This window comes from Chiloscyllium plagiosum, chromosome 30, assembly GCF_004010195.1.
Source record: "Chiloscyllium plagiosum isolate BGI_BamShark_2017 chromosome 30, ASM401019v2, whole genome shotgun sequence".
Classification (NCBI taxonomy): Eukaryota; Metazoa; Chordata; class Chondrichthyes; order Orectolobiformes; family Hemiscylliidae; genus Chiloscyllium; species Chiloscyllium plagiosum.
In genome coordinates this window covers 25,917,465-25,933,252 of record NC_057739.1, presented here as the reverse complement: position 1 = coordinate 25,933,252, position 15,788 = coordinate 25,917,465, and the positions used below count along the sequence as shown (strand labels likewise).

Below are 15,788 nucleotides of genomic sequence, written 5' to 3'. Positions count from 1 at the left end.
GCTGTGCACTCACTTTTGGCAAAATGCGGAAAATAGGAAAGAAGGAATCCAGAATTATAAAGACTCATAACTGCCCGTTAATTCACCCCAATGCCAACCCTCCAGACCCATTACAGCTCCTGGCATTGAAACATTTCACCTCACCTAAGCACACACAGTCCTTTGTAGTTATGTAATTCAAGCACTGATTTCTTCAGACTGAGCCACACTCATCAAGTTTTGTTATGCAATCAAAACACAAGCAATGGCCGTGACAACATATCAGACTATCACTTTAGTCCCGCAATGTTTGCAAACTTATGTGGATCAATAAAAAGGGAGTCAGTTGTTTTAGTGTCACATCACAACGGGCTTGTTTGGTCATTGACACTGAGGGAGAAAAAGTTGGCAAAGTCCAGATGCTGCGTGAGGCTATGTTTGCGACCTTACCCCGGGCGCGGTGCACTTTGGGAGTTGTAGGTATTAGCGTGACGTTTGTCATCGGAATAAGGGGGCGGGTGGTGGTGGCTGGACTACAGCTCCCAGCATACCCTGTAGCTCTGCGGGTGCTCTCTCCGCCTTGGTGACCATGTCGTTCCTTGGTTTTGCGTGAACGCTGAAGGAGCAAATACTCGGCTTTTCTGTGCCGGTTCTTTAAAAGCGAGCACCAGCGTGATTATACGGCGAGCAACCATGGGATCCAGGATAAGGTGAGTTTATTTCTCTCTCTCTGTGCTGTGAGGATTTCGAGACGTTGTGCTATTTTTCAGCCTGTTGAGCAGTGCTAGGCCGCGGCGTTCCAGGAGCTTGCTTGCTCTGTTCACCCAGCTCTCTAACAGGACAACACATCCAACCCAAGCAGCTAGTCTCTTCAGTACAGTAAGGATAGCAATGTGCCTTTGGTTGCTAAGAGGCAGACCATGAATTACTACAATACAGGACCTATCTTTGTTACTGGGCGAGCAAACAAGAAAAAAACATGAGCTGATAATACCTGGACTATTGATGCCCATGCTTCGGTTTGGAACCTAGTTGGATGATGGTCAGTTTCTCCCAGGCACCGTCTTGGCCTTTATTTTATTTAATACGCACGAGCCACCATCATCTTGTACGTTATGTACAAGCAACTGTCAACATGGCTTGCTTCCCACTTAAGGTGGATGGGAGAGGTTTCTGAGTTCTACACGAGCAAAGAGCACAGATGCTGGACATGACCCTGATCATGTATGGTGAAACTACTATGTTTGAGAGATTGACTCCTCAGAGTGATATGAGCAGGAGAATAGTGGGCACCAGATAAACTGTTCCACATGCTACAGCTGGGAATTTAATTTTGATATTTTCTTTGCTCACTTTATTGATAGGGACAATGTTATTGGCTGCGTCAGATTCATCCTTCCATTATGAATACCCACACAGGCAATTTATGTCTTGTTAGACTTTCAAATAATGGTCTGACAGCTGTGGAAAAAGAATTGCAGTTTTTTTGGTGTCCTGTACTTTCAAAAATGTAATGAAAGAACTGAGATACTTTTAAAATGCACCTGAGCTTCAAAATTAGATTCCTGTTTTAATGGTAAGAATAATCTGGAATAAAGAAAAATATTTTCACTTTTTTTTTGTTCTTAATTTGTAAAATCCTAATAAATCTAAAGCCTTAGTTCAGAGCATCACTACATTTTTTTAAAGAAAAAAAATGAGTCTTGTAAGGAGTTATGATTGGGTAACATGCAGCTTCGTTATAGAGTCATAGAGATGTATAGCACTGAAACAGACTCTTCGGTCCAACTCATTCATGCTGACATATCCCAACCTAATCAAGTCCCATTTGCCAGCACTTGGCCCATATCCCTCTAAACCCTTCTTATTCATATACCCATCCAGATGCCTTCTAGATATTGCAATTGCACCAGCCTCCATCACTTCCTCTGGCAGCTCATTCCATACACGCACCACTCTCTGTGTGAAAAAGTTACCCCTCAGGTCCCTTTTATATCTTTCCCCTCTCACCCTAAAACTATGCCCTCTAGTTCTGGACTCCCCACCCCAAGGAAACGATTTTGTCTATTTATCCTATCCATGCCCCTCATGATTTTATAAACCTCTATAAGGTCACCTCTCAGCCTTTGGCGTTCCAGGGAAAAACAGCCCAGCCTATTCGGGCCTCTCCCTATAGCTCAAATCTTCCAAACCTGGCAACGTCCTTGTAAATCTTTTCTGAACCCTTCCAATTTTCACAACATCTTTTCAATAGGAAGGAGACCAGAATTGCACACAGTATTCCAAAATTGGCCTAACAAAAGTCTGGAACAGCTGAGACATGACCTCTGAACTCCAAAACCTGGTGCACTGACCAATAAAGGAAAGCATACAAAATGCCTCCTTCACTATGCTATCTACCTGCGATTCTGCTTTCAAGGAGCTGTGAGTCTGCACTCCAAGGTCTCTTTGTTCAGCAACACTTCCTAGGACCTTACCATTAAGTGTACAAGTCCTGCTAAGATTTGCTTTCCCAAAATGCCGAACCTTGCAATTATCTAGATTAAACTCCATCCGCCACTCTTCAGCCCATTGGCCCATCTGATCAAGATCCTGTTGTAATCTGAGGTAATCGTCTTTGCTGTCCACTACACCTCCAATTTTGTCATCTGCAAATTTACTAACTAGACCTCCTATGTTCACCTCCAAATCATTTTATATAAATGACGAAAAGTAGTGGACGCAGCACTGATCCTTGTGGCACTCCACTGGTCACAGGCCTCCAGTCTGAAAAACAACCCTCTACCACCACCCTTTGTCTTCTACCTTTGAGCCAGTTCTGTATCCAAATGGCTAGTTCTCCCTGTGTTCCGTGAGATCTAACCTTGCTAATCAGTCTCCCACGGGGAACCTTGTCGAACACCTTACTGTAGTCCATAAAGATCATGTCCACCGCTCTGCACTCATCAATCCTCTTAGTTATTGTTTCAAAAAACTCAATCAAGTTTGTAAGACATGATTTCCTATGCACAAAGCCATGTTGACTATCCCTAATCAGTCCTTGCCTTTCCAAATACATTTAATCCTGTCTCTGAGGATTCCCTCCAACAACTTGCCCACCACTGACGTCAGACTCACTGGTCTATAGTTCCCTGGCTTATCCTTCCCACCTTTCTTAAATAATGGTACCATGTTAGCCACCCTCCAGTCTTCTGGCAACTCCCTTGAAAGTTATGGGATTGTGGGAGGAAGGAAAAACTGACGGAGATAAAGCATTTGATCCATGAAATGCATTCATTCACAGGGTGTAGACATCGATGATGGGTCTAGTATTACATATCCTGATTGCTTTGAGAAGGTGATGGTCGGCTGCTTTATTGAGTAACTGGACTCTGTATAATGAAGATAGACTCACAGTGCTTAAGTAAGGAGCAAATTCTCCTCTAACTTACTAGCTGGCTTATTGATGGAATGCACAGTACTTTTAATGTTGGCACGAGATCCGGTGCATGGAAGTGGCTGTGGGCCTGAGTCCAGTGTGGCTAGAGCAAGCCTGAAGTGTCAGTCCCCTGGGATCTGTGGCATTGAGAGCAGGAAGCTCAAGGTTTCTCAGAGAGTGGGCCAATGTGGAGGAGGCTAAGCCTTTGCTCTTGGTGCAGTTAAGAAAGATTGTTGAATTTTCTCTTTATTCATTTAATTTTCTACTTCATACTAGGAAGAACTGTAATGTTAACTTATTTCTTTATTTTCCTACTTTATACTAGGAACAGCTGTAACGCTTTACTTTTAAATTTATTTCTGTATGTTACTATTTATGTCTTAGCTTTGTACCTAAAATGGTGCCGTGTGTGGTGACATTGTACACATTTCACTGTGCTTGAGTACATGTGAACAATAAAGTTTAAATTTAAAAAATGTTTTTGATCCAACTGCACCTAGGTATTTAAAAGAGAACTTCTGGGATGTATCTTCTGTGTTGCTTTATGGCTATGTGTAAGTGTAGCTTGCATGGTGTATTAGTTGGAAATCATAGAATTTGGACCCAGTACTGATAAAGGAATGGCAATGTATTATGAAGTTGTGACAGTGTATAAATTGGAGGGGAATTTGGTTGTTCCCTTAAGCCTGTTGCCTATGTTCTTCTAGGAAGTAGATGTTACGGGCTTGGGAAATGCTGGATGTTCATAAACTTGTTGCAAGTTTTTAAGAGTTTGCAGTCTAAGCTGATGACTTGTATCTTCTCGATGGTGGCCAGGCTTTGGGGAGTCAGGGAGTGAGTTATTCACCATTATGTTCAGTGTCTGAGCTGTCATTGCAACCATAGCATTTTTGAGACTAGTCTATTAATGGGATATTAATAGTAGGGGGAATTTAACGATTATGGTGTCACTGACTCTCCCTGTTTTACGGAATTGGCCATTGCCTTCAATTTTGTGGCAGATTCTGTCATTTATCAGTCATGGCCTTTAATGTAATACAGGTCTTATCGCATGTGAGTATGGACTGTTCCATCATCAGAGGAGTTGTAAATAAAACTGAAACCTGTACATTCTTCAGTAAACAATTCCAGTTCTAAACTTTTGATGGAGGGATGGACAGTGATGATGACAAAACTGAAAATAGTTGAACTTTGGCTACTATCCTAAACAAATACATCAGTAATGTCCTTTAAGCTGAAATGATTGACTTCCCATAGCAAGATTCATGTTTCTTTCCATTCCAGCCAGTGGAGCCTATAAAGTAATATCCGAAATGATGCCTTTGTAAACTAAGAATGTGGAAGATAGTGGTTGTGGAAAATAGAAGATACACATTGAAAAGAAATAACCTAAATGTTCATTCTGATTAACAAGTGAAATTGGAAAAATCTTTTAATGTATGTAGTTTTCCACAATTAATGAGGAAATGTGTGTGTGCTTCTCTGATGTTCCAGTGGAAGTAATCCTTGTGAGTTCCTACACCTGACATTAACTCTTGCTATTAGCAACAGGAAAGAATAAGTAATGGTACTATAGATTTGTTTGGAAAACTGTTGTTGATGTGTTGTGTGGCACAGAATTTGAATAAATATCAGTTTTGTGAAATCAAACCTGTAGTTTAACTCTGCTATTCTTGATGAATTTTTTGTAATGCCCTGTCATGTGTGAATTCTATTTATAATTAATGGTTCAAAGGAGGAGCCACAGGGTGCAACTTTAAAACAATAATTTAGGCTAGCAGCTAATTATCTGTAATTTAAGCGACAATTAAATGTTAATCTTTATGCAAAATGCTGCCTTTAATTCTTTGGAAATAGCAAAGCTTCATTAAACTGCAACCAATCATTTGTTATGTCTTTGCAAAGAAATGTTTATGCATTTATTATTCACATGACATTTGTTATTGATCTGATAATTCAGAAGTAAATTTCAAAAGACCTGCAAGGAGACACCAATTACAAAAATTGATGCATGTTAGAGCAAGGAGGTGTACAACATAGAATTTGCCAAGTGCCAGCAAGCCATTCAACTCTCTCTCTCTCTAATATTTAGTTTCACACAAGCCTGTTCCCACCGGTCCATCTGACCTTAGGTCTAGGGCGATACTTTTATAATGTAATTCTTTGTATATCTTTAGATTAATGCATCAGATAAGCTTCACTGATTTGTCTGAAGTGGCACAACGTACAGCATTCTATAAAGCCAAAACTGTGGATGCTGAAATTATGAAACAAAAAATGAGAGAAATTGAAGAAGAGTTACTGGTCTTGAAACATTAATTCTGTTTCACTCTTCACAGATGCTGCCAGACCTGCTGCGTTTCTCCAGCAGTTCTGTTTTTATTTGACATTGTGTACTTGGAGTGGTATTTAAAAATATTAGCTGTAGCTCAGCTTTTTTTGTCACTTCAGGGTAATTATCTGTGTTAATTGGGCCTTGCTGCGTAATCTTGTTGAAATCAGCAATGGTCATTCTTGCAAATATCTTGAGCAAAGTTTCTCAAAGTCAAGAACAGTTAGCATTTACAGTAGACCCTCATAAAAAGCAGCAAATAGAACAGATATTGTTCTTATTAATAAGATTTACTGGTGGAATAGCTAAAAATGATAAACTGTAATCACAGATTAAAAATACTTTGTTTTAAGAGTGACATTCAGTCGAGTGTAATGCGTTTATAAACCAAATATACCTGAGGAATAAGCGAACACAATTTAAAAGAAAAGATCTCTTCAAGGTCATAGTCCTGTGCATTGGTCATAGTCATTTCATGTTAGACTATTAGTACTTCATCCTTTGCCCATCGCTGGCCCTGAGAAGGTGGTTGTGATTTCATGTCTTGAAGCATCACAGTTTGCACGGTGAAGGTGCTCCCACCGTACCACTTAATAGGTAGCTTCAAGATGCTGAGCAAGGAACATTTTGTAATTTAGCAAGGAGCTTGGAGCTGATGGTGGTTCTTTATACTTGATGCCCTTTGTGGGTTTGGAAGTGCTATAGAAGCATCCTTGGTGAGTTTTCCTAATTTTTCCCATAATATTTCTAATTCATGTTTTTGGCATATTTCTGTGAAAGTTAGCATCTTTGTGGTATGTTGCCCAAGTGGTCCTTCTGGGGGGTCATTTTGATATTGATCAGGGCAAGAGCCAATTCCACTTAGTTTTGTATTTCTGAAATGTTGTGGTTAATTGTCATGAGCCAACTACCTCACATGCGCTATCAACTAAATTATCAGTCCTGTAATTGAAATTAGAGCACTCCAAATCTGACCAGCTGTTTGTGCATCTATTACTGAACTAGAGGCAAAATTGGCTTTGAGATGTATTCACCCAGAATTGGTGCATTCATAGCAAATGTACACATTTACTGACTGTGATAATTAATAGTCTGAAAATGTGTTGCTGGAAAAGCGCAGCAGGTCAGGCAGCATCCAGGGAACAGGAGAATCGACGTTTTGGGCATAAGCCCTTCTTTGAGGCTTATGCCCGAAACGTCGATTCTCCTGTTCCCTGGATGCTGCCTGACCTGCTGCGCTTTTCCAGCAACACATTTTCAGCTCTGATCTCTAGCATCTGCAGACCTCACTTTCTCCTGTGATAATTAATACTTGTTTACATTTTTTTTCCAAGCAAAAACCAAACTGAATTAAATTTGGGGTTCTTCTGAATCTAATGGTTAAAGACAACGCAAATTGCTTATAATATCTTTGGGTTAGAGGAGTGTAAAAGAAGCTGTGGTTTACCACATCTGATCACTGTCTATGTGTGGATGTCATAGAAGGCAGAATCATGTCTGCTTGCCTTGCCATCTCAACTTTTGGAAGAACTTGCCAAATTCTTATGATCAAGACTCATGGTGAGGTAAGGAGAAAGTGAGGACTGCAGATGCTGGAGATCAGAGTCGAAATTCTGAAGGACTAATGTCCGAAATGTCGACTCCTGCTCCTTGGATGCTGCTTGTCTGGCTGTGCTTTTCCAGCACCACACTCTCACTCATTTTGAGGTAACAAATGTCAGCATCAGCCATAAGTCAAACTTTCAGGAGATGAGGAAGATTACAAAGACAGAGGAAAGCATTCTTATTAGCCTAATGTCCAAATGGTAATTGAGGTAATATTTCACTGCTGCCAATACCCCATACTGTCACGTTAATACACTCATTAAGTCATACTGTCCCCTCTTTCTGTCGTGGTCCTATTGAAATTTCCCCTTACTGTAGAAGGTGTTAATATTTGTGTTGCTTGGCATTATATCAAATTTTCTTTAATCAATGTCATTAAGTCTATCCTGAAAATCAAGGTTTTTAATGCATAATAAAGACCCCATATTTATGTTCTGAATGATTTGTAGAAATATAATGATTAACTTAGTCCAATGGCAGAAGATGGTGCTACTATAAAGAACATGAGCAGCACTGTACATCTTCAGATAGACATTATCAAATACTTCCCCTTTGTAAAGTTCATCTGAAGAGTTCTATGTGAAAGGTACTAAGCAAAATTGTAATGTTTTTGGCTGATTGTCAGCAATGGTATATATTTTGACACTCATATGACCTAAATTGTTGTAAACATCTCTTCAAATATTCTGCTTGTTAATTTATTTTTTTTAGATGCTTGTACCTTTATGACGCTACATCTTGCATTGGAGTATTACAATGAAACAGTATGAAAAGAAATCAGATAAGGGCATTAATGTAATTCCTTACTTGAATTTTGAATAGATGGTTCCTTTTTCTTTAATAACTATTAGAAATTTAGGGAAGAGGTATCTTCTCAGAAGCTGAGTTTTGTTATGCTTGTGTTATGGACTAGGCCAGACCACTCAAAACATTCTTAAGTAGGCAGCCCCAGGCCATAACTTTGCAATTTGTTTCGGTAAGTGTACAGTGAAAATTAACCGGAGTAAGATAGCTAGGTTGACTACTAGATTTTAGAGCAGATAAAAATTTATTCACAAAATTACACAATGAAGCACAAAGAACAGAATAAAGAACCCCTTGAGAACTGAACCTATCCAACTAGACTTAATTATGCTGTTCTGAATATACACAATACGCAAACTCCCTTTAAACCCCAGTATAAATGGAACACATGCTTACAGGTTGAAGGTGAAGGGCAGAAAAGCGAATGAGTTTCCACACAGCTCCCTGTTGAACTTCCTAGTTCAATGCTGAACTAAACCTGCTGTTTTAAAAAAATTCTCAAGGTCAGGTTCGTAGGAGAGTAGTCTGACACAGAACAAACGACCAAGAGGCGAGTCTGCTAGAATATGAGCATTTTATTCCCCGCAGCGTCGCCACAACCAGGTCTCATCTTTACAACGGGCCTGGCTTATACTCACTCTACATGTTACCGGAACTGGGAGCCGTCAGTTCTCGTAGAGCGGTTGCCAACAACCCACGCTCGGCGGTTAAACGTAACCCCGGAGCAGACTCACCGAACTGGAGACTTTTCCAGCTGATATACTCTTTTCCAGATATAAACATTCATGTGAACAGCAGAGCAAGGCTAAAAAACACATTCCATTCTGGTTACATACAGATAAGAAGATTCACACGGGGGGGTGTGTAATAAGATTCACACGGGACTAAGCAACACCTCCATTCCGGTTAGATTCACACATGTATTGGGACATAATTTTTAACCGTTTCACCACACCTGCTCAGCTGGAGAGCTGACCACTCTTCTCTTTTTATACAGGTCACTTCTAAACCATGACCACTTTGGCCTGAAATCTTATCTGCTTACATGTTAAAAAAAGGCCTCTCAAAATCCTTTTCATCTCCGTACCAAACCAGACTGATTGGAGCCCGGCCCAGTTTACTGCCCCTCTGAAAAAAAAACGGCAGAGTTTCCTTGAGCCAAGGAACAGCTTTTAGTAAAATAATTACTAGCTTTGTGACATTTGATTATGCCTTAAAACAATTTGGCTGCTTGCTTACCAATGCAAAACTGAAAGCATTCTGTAGATAGTGATAAATTTTCTCTTGGCTTTCAGAAAAAGTTTGTAAGCTGCTATATTGGAATGGAAACCATCACTCCCAAATAAATCACAACAGATTTGACGGATTATTACATTTCACTCTTCATTAAAGAATGGGATCTTGATTATCATCTCAGAAAGCAAACTGGTGTAACGTGATAATGAAAGCTCCTGAATTTTAAGAGTACCTTCGTATTGCTGTTGTTTGCTGAGATTTACTGTAACAGTTCAGTTTTCCTTTCTGTATGACTAATGCTGAGAATGATTTTTATTGATACAGGGAAAATCCAGAGAAGATATTTGAAGTGTATGCTGAAGTAATACATCCTGAATCCAGTGGTTCAGGTACAGTGTTCACTTTTGATTTACTCAGTTGCATCTTATTTGAAAATTAATATATTGGAGAAAGTACTTTAAGCTGCTCTCTGTGGCAAGTGGTTTGAAGTTTGAAACTTGATGGCATTCGGGTGTTTTTACAACTTTTTCTGTCACATATGAACTTCAGAATTGGGATGTCTGATACTTGAAGAAAATGATTCTCTGGGGCTGGATACTCATTCGCTTTTCAACTATCTTGCAGTTTGTCTCGTTTTCACACACTGAAACAATTTCAGCAGGGATCATGTTAGTCTCTGAACCATATTATATCCATATTATATTGTATGGCTGCTGTATCAGCTGGAATGATGTTAATGCATCGCTTGCTAAGATGACATGGTCATTTTGTGAAATCTGAATGGTCTCCTATGTTGTGAAATGTTAATGGAAGAAATTAAGAGTCAAGATGCAAGTTGTGTAAGGTTCTAGAATATATTGTATGTATATCTTCCTTGTAATTAACTTCAGATTATTTATAATACAACTTCAGTAATGACACTTTCATATCATTGTGAATTTCTGAGCCTGTCAATGCCAAATTAGAGTCTGATGACTATATATGAAAACAAACTGAAAAATTACTCTATCGCATGCAAAACAGAGACTGTATACTGAATGTTATAAAGTGAATACAAAGAGGGATTAAAAAGAGAAGCAGTGAAATGAAATCTAATATTGTAATGTGTTCTGAGGAAGGGTCACTGGACCTGAAATGTTAGCTCTGATTTTTCTCCACAGATGCTGCCAGACTTGCTGAGATTTTCCAGCAATTTGACTTTGTTTTTGATTTCCAGCATCTGCTGTTCTTTCAAATTTTTTTCTCATTTTAAAAAGCCTTGCATTGAAGACTACTGGAAAGAATGAGCTAAACTCTTTGTAGACCCTGTATGCATAAAGCTTAAACTATGAAAATGTGATAAAGTAGTGTTTTCTTTTTAAAGAAGCATGGAACTATATTTTATGCTTGATTTGAGTGAATAACAATTGAATTATCCTATGTTTGAATGCTTTAAATTAATACCACTTCGATGGCAGGACTTATTTCTGTCTACAGAGTTTCATAGTCCAATAAATAATGTGCAACAGATACAATATTAGACTGTGTAGTACCTGTTATAATGCAGTTAGAAAAGTAACAGCAACATCAAAGATTAAAATAGCGAAGAGATGTAATTTAACTAATATGTCTGCGAGATAATGATGATATCAGTCACAAGAGTCTAATGAAGTAAATATTCATCAAGTGAAATGATATCAGTTGAAGACCTAGGTGTATATTCACCTTGTGATGCAGTGTTTGACCAATGTTGAGAAACTTACATCAGTAACTACTGATAAATTGTGGGTGGCAGTAGCTCATTATATTTGGTTACATACTCTTCTACACTGGTTAAATTTCACCATCGTTTTGGTCTCTTGGGAGGAGGAAAATTGCTTAGACTGTCCTGTTTCCCTTTGTACATGCATTGCTGTATGTTATTTTAGACTTTAACAACTGCAGCCAAGAAATTAGAACTGCTTTTTCTGATCATAAATCTCAGTATATGTACTTCATTTACATAGAGAACTTTATTTACCATGAGAAATAAATAGAATGTATAATGTGCCGTAACTTCTTATTTTTTAATGTCAGCATATTGTAAACAAACAAACAATCATTATTAAGACTGATATGCTATATGCACATGATTGAACTATTGTGTTTAAATATGGTAGACCTCTTCACTTGGCGCCACTCATACTCCATATGACATCCTATATTTAGTGTTTCCAAGTGCATCTTAACTTGTTTTAGATTTCAGTGTGTCTTTTCCAGATTTTAGATGATTATTGTTGAAGATGTTTATATTAGTCATCTAAAAACATAAGATATAGGGACAGAATTGGGCCATTTGGCCTGTGATCTGTTCCATCATTCAATCGTGGCTGATATGCTTCACAATCCCATTCTCCTGTCTTCTGCCCATAACCTATCTACCTCTGTCTTAAATACACTCAATGACTTGGCCTCTGCAGCCTTCTGCGGCAATGATTTTCCATGGATTCACCACCCTCTAACTTAAGCAATTCCTCTTCATCTCAGTTCTAAAAGGTCGTCTGTTTGCTTTGAAGCTGTGACATTGAGTCCTGGTCTCTCCTACTAGTGGAAACATCTCCATGTCCACTCAATCCAGTCCTCTCAATATTCTGTAAGTTTCACAAAAGTTCCACCCCCCCCAACCCCACCCAAAATGAATGCTTACATTGCATTTACCTTCCTAACTGCCAACTGAACCTGCATGTTAACCTTAAGAGAATCCTAAAATAGGACTCCGACATGCTTCAGATTTCTGAAGCCTTTCCCCTTTTAGAAAATAACCTATGTCTCGCTTCTTCTTAGCAAAGTGTATAACTTCACACATTTTATTTTCAATGTCCCTTCTTTTCATACTCTCTACAAGCCTGTATAAATCCCCACTGTCTCCCTTCTGCCAGTCAGCCTATCCTCTATCCATGCTGGAACCTTATCCCTAACACTTATCTTTTTAAGTGTTATCTTTTTAACTCTTATCTTTTTAGCAGCCTTCTGTATGGCACCTTGTCAGATGTCTTTTGGAAATGCCAAATAAATCACATCCACTGCCTCTCCTTTGTTTAACTTGCTCGTTACCACCTCAAAGGATTCTATTGCATTTGTCAGGCATGATCTCCCTTTGACAAAGAAGTGCTGACTCAGTTCTATTTTATCATGCATTTCCAAGTATTTTGCAATCTCATCCTTAATAATGGATGCTAAAATCTTACCAATGACAGAGGTTCAGTATACAGTCTGTAGTTTCCTGTCTTCTTCCTCCCTCCTTTCTTAAACAGCAGTGTTACATTAGCCATTTTCCATCTTCTGGGATCCTCCTTGACTCCGTGATTCCTGAAAGATCACCATCAATGCCTCCACAATCTTCTCAGTTGTTTCTTTTCAGAACCCTGGGTTGCAGTCCTTTTGGTCCATGTGATTTATCCACCTTCTGGCCTTTCAGCTTTCCTAGCACCTTCTCCTTGGTGATGACCACTATACTTAGCTCTGTCCCTGACTCTCTCTTGAAGATCTGGTATACCACTGATATCATCCACTGTGAAAACCAATACAAAGTACCTGTTCAGTTCCTCTGTCACACCTTTTGTTCCCAATTACTATTTCTCTCATTTTCCTGCAGTCTAATGTCTACTCTTTTTCTCTTGCCTTTTAGATGTTTAAATAAACTCATGCACTCTTTTATATTACTTGCGAGCTTACTGTCATATTTCATCTTCTCCCTGCTTTTTGCTTTTTCAGTTGACTTCTGGTTTTAAAGGCTCCCATTCATCTTTCCCACATTGTATCTTTTTTTCTTTTGTGTTTATGTTGTCTTGATTTCTCTCGTCAGCAGCAGTTGCTTCGTCCTTCCTTTTAATGTTTCTTCTTCCTGGGGTTAAATTTCTGCTGTGCCTGCCGAATGACCCCAAGACACTCCTGCCTTTGCTCTATCATCTTCTGTGCCAGGTTTTCCTTCCAGTTCCCTTCTGGCCAGCTTCTCCCTTTATTCTCTCTTATTGTCTTTGTATTTACCTTTACCTCATATAAAACCTTGTTTTGTTGAGCATTAAATTCAGTTGGTGCTTTCTGACCATCAGTGGGTAAAATTATTTTTCATTTTATCTGAGCATTGCCAAAGTTGTGCACAGTAGCTGCCTTCATGTTTTATGACATTCTTGCCAACATTAATTTTATGAAAATTGTTAAATATCCATGCTTGTAAAAACACTTTGATTTATTTGGTAATTTGTGTGGTAAGATAAGTGATTAAATGATGTAATTACTTTGTATTAATTGCTTTTTTTTTGGAATGTGGCTCTCTTCATTACCTGGTGTAGACCCACTTTTTTTTTTTGAAGAGTTCATTTTTAGGAAAAAGTGAGAGAAAAGCAATAATTTTTTCTTTATCCAGTCTACTCATTATTTGAAAGAGTAGATAGGAAGAAGCTGTTGCTGCTTGTAAAAGAAACAAGAATAAAAGGGCATAACTTAATATGGTGTGCTAAAGAAGCAAGGGTGACGTGAAGAAATACAACATTTTCACCTAACGAGTGGTTAGGGTCTGGAGTGCACTGCCTGGGGATGTAGTGGAGGCAGCTTCAGTTAGAGCATTTGAGAGGGCATTGAATGATTTGTTTAATGTGCAGAGTTGTGAAGAAAAGGCAGGCGATTGGCAGTAGGTAATGATACTCATTTGTAGAACTAGTTCAAACATCGTGGGCCAACTGATCACCTTTTGCCTGCTACAATTGTGATTAGATTTTTTTTGTATTTTCATAATTTACTTGTTGAAAGGTGGGAATTAGGCTGTTGGTGTCTTTTAGGAAAAAACAATGACTGCAGATGCTGGAAACCAGATTCTGGATCAGTGGTGCTGGAAGAGCACAGCAATTCAGGCAGCATCCGACGAGCAGCAAAATCGACGTTTCGGGCAAAAGCCCTTCATCAGGAATAAAGGCAGAGAGCCTGAAGCATGGAGAGATAAGCTAGAGGAGGGTGGGGGTGGGGAGAAAGTAGCATAGAGTACAATAGGTGAGTGGGGGAGGAGATGAAGGTGATAGGTCAGGGAGGAGAGGGTGGAGTGGATAGGTGGAAAAGGAGCTGGGCAGGTCGGACATGTCCGGACAAGTCAAGGGGACAGTGCGGAGCTGGAAGTTTGAAACTAGGATGAGGTGGGAGAAGGGGAAATGAGGAAGCTGTTGACGTCCACATTGATGCCCTGGGGTTGAAGTGTTCCGAGGCAGAAGATGAGGCGTTCTTCCTCCAGGCGTCTGGTGATGAGGGAGCGGCGGTGAAGGAGGCCCAGGACCTCCATGTCCTCGGCAGAGTGGGAGGGGGAGTTGAAATGTTGGGCCACGGGGCGGTTTGGTTGATTGGTGCGGGTGTCTCGATGTTCCCTAAAGTGCTGTGCTAGGAGGTGCCCAGTCTCCCCAATGTAGAGGAGACCGCATCGGGAGCAGCGGATACAATAAATGATATTATTGGATGTGCAGGTAAAACTTTGATGGATGTGGAAGGCTCCTTTAGGGCTTTGGATAGAGGTGAGGGAGGAGGTGTGGGCACAGGTTTTACAGTTTCTGCGGTGCCAGGGGAAAGTGCCAGGATGGGAGGGTGGGTCGTAGGGGGGCGTGGACCTGACCAGATAGTCACGGAGGGAACGGTCTTTGCGGAAGGCGGAAAGGGGTGGGGAGGGAGGGAAATATATCCCTGGTGGTGGGGTCTTTTTGGAGGTGGCGGAAATGTCGGCGGATGATATGGTTTATGCGGAGGTTTGTAGGGTGGAAGGTGAGCACCAGGGGCGTTCTGTCCTTGTTACGGTGGAGGTGCGGGACTCCCCACCTCTTACTCTGCTACATTGATGACTGCATTGGCGCCACCTCGTGCTCCCGTGAGGAGGTTGAGCAATTCATCAACTTCACCAACACATTCCACCCTGACCTTAAATTTACCTGGACCATCTCTGACACCTCCCTCCCCTTCCTGGACCTCTCCATCTTCATTACCGACAACTGACTTGACACTGACATTTTTTACAAACCCACCGACTCCCACAGCTACCTGGATTACACTTCTTCCCACCCTATCTCTTGCAAAAATGCCATCCTGTATTCCCAATACCTCCGCCTCTGCCGTATCTGCTCCCAGGAGGACCAGTTCTACCATAGAACACACCAGATGGCCTCCTTCTTTAGAGACCGCAATTTCTCTTCCCACGTGGTTAAAAATGTCCTCCAACACATCTCATCCACATCCCGCACCTCCGCCCTCAGACCCCACCCCTCCAACCGTAACAAGGACAGAACGCCCCTGGTGCTCACCTTCCACCCTACAAACCTCCGCATGAACCAAATCATCCGCCGACATTTCCGCCACCTCCAAAAGACCCCATCACCAGTGATATATTTCCCTCCCTCCCCACCCCTTTCCGCCTTCCGCAAAGAC

General features: G+C 40.4%; 1 protein-coding gene across 5 annotated transcripts in view; it reads left to right on the top strand.

Moving 5' to 3' along the window:
* Window positions 1–422: 422 nt before the first annotated feature.
* dennd1a (DENN/MADD domain containing 1A) overlaps window positions 423–15,788 on the top strand; it is a 523,293-nt gene continuing 507,927 nt past the window's right edge. For 2 of the 5 annotated variants that reach the window (XM_043720138.1, XM_043720136.1), the window contains exons 1-2: window positions 501–689; window positions 9,699–9,763. In XM_043720138.1, the coding sequence (XP_043576073.1) occupies window positions 673–689; window positions 9,699–9,763 (82 nt within the window). In that variant the 5' untranslated portion in view covers window positions 501–672. Of the gene's footprint in view, window positions 690–9,698; window positions 9,764–15,788 lie in introns of all 5 variants that reach the window. The other 3 variants (XM_043720140.1, XM_043720139.1, XM_043720142.1) reach the window with 2 other exon arrangements.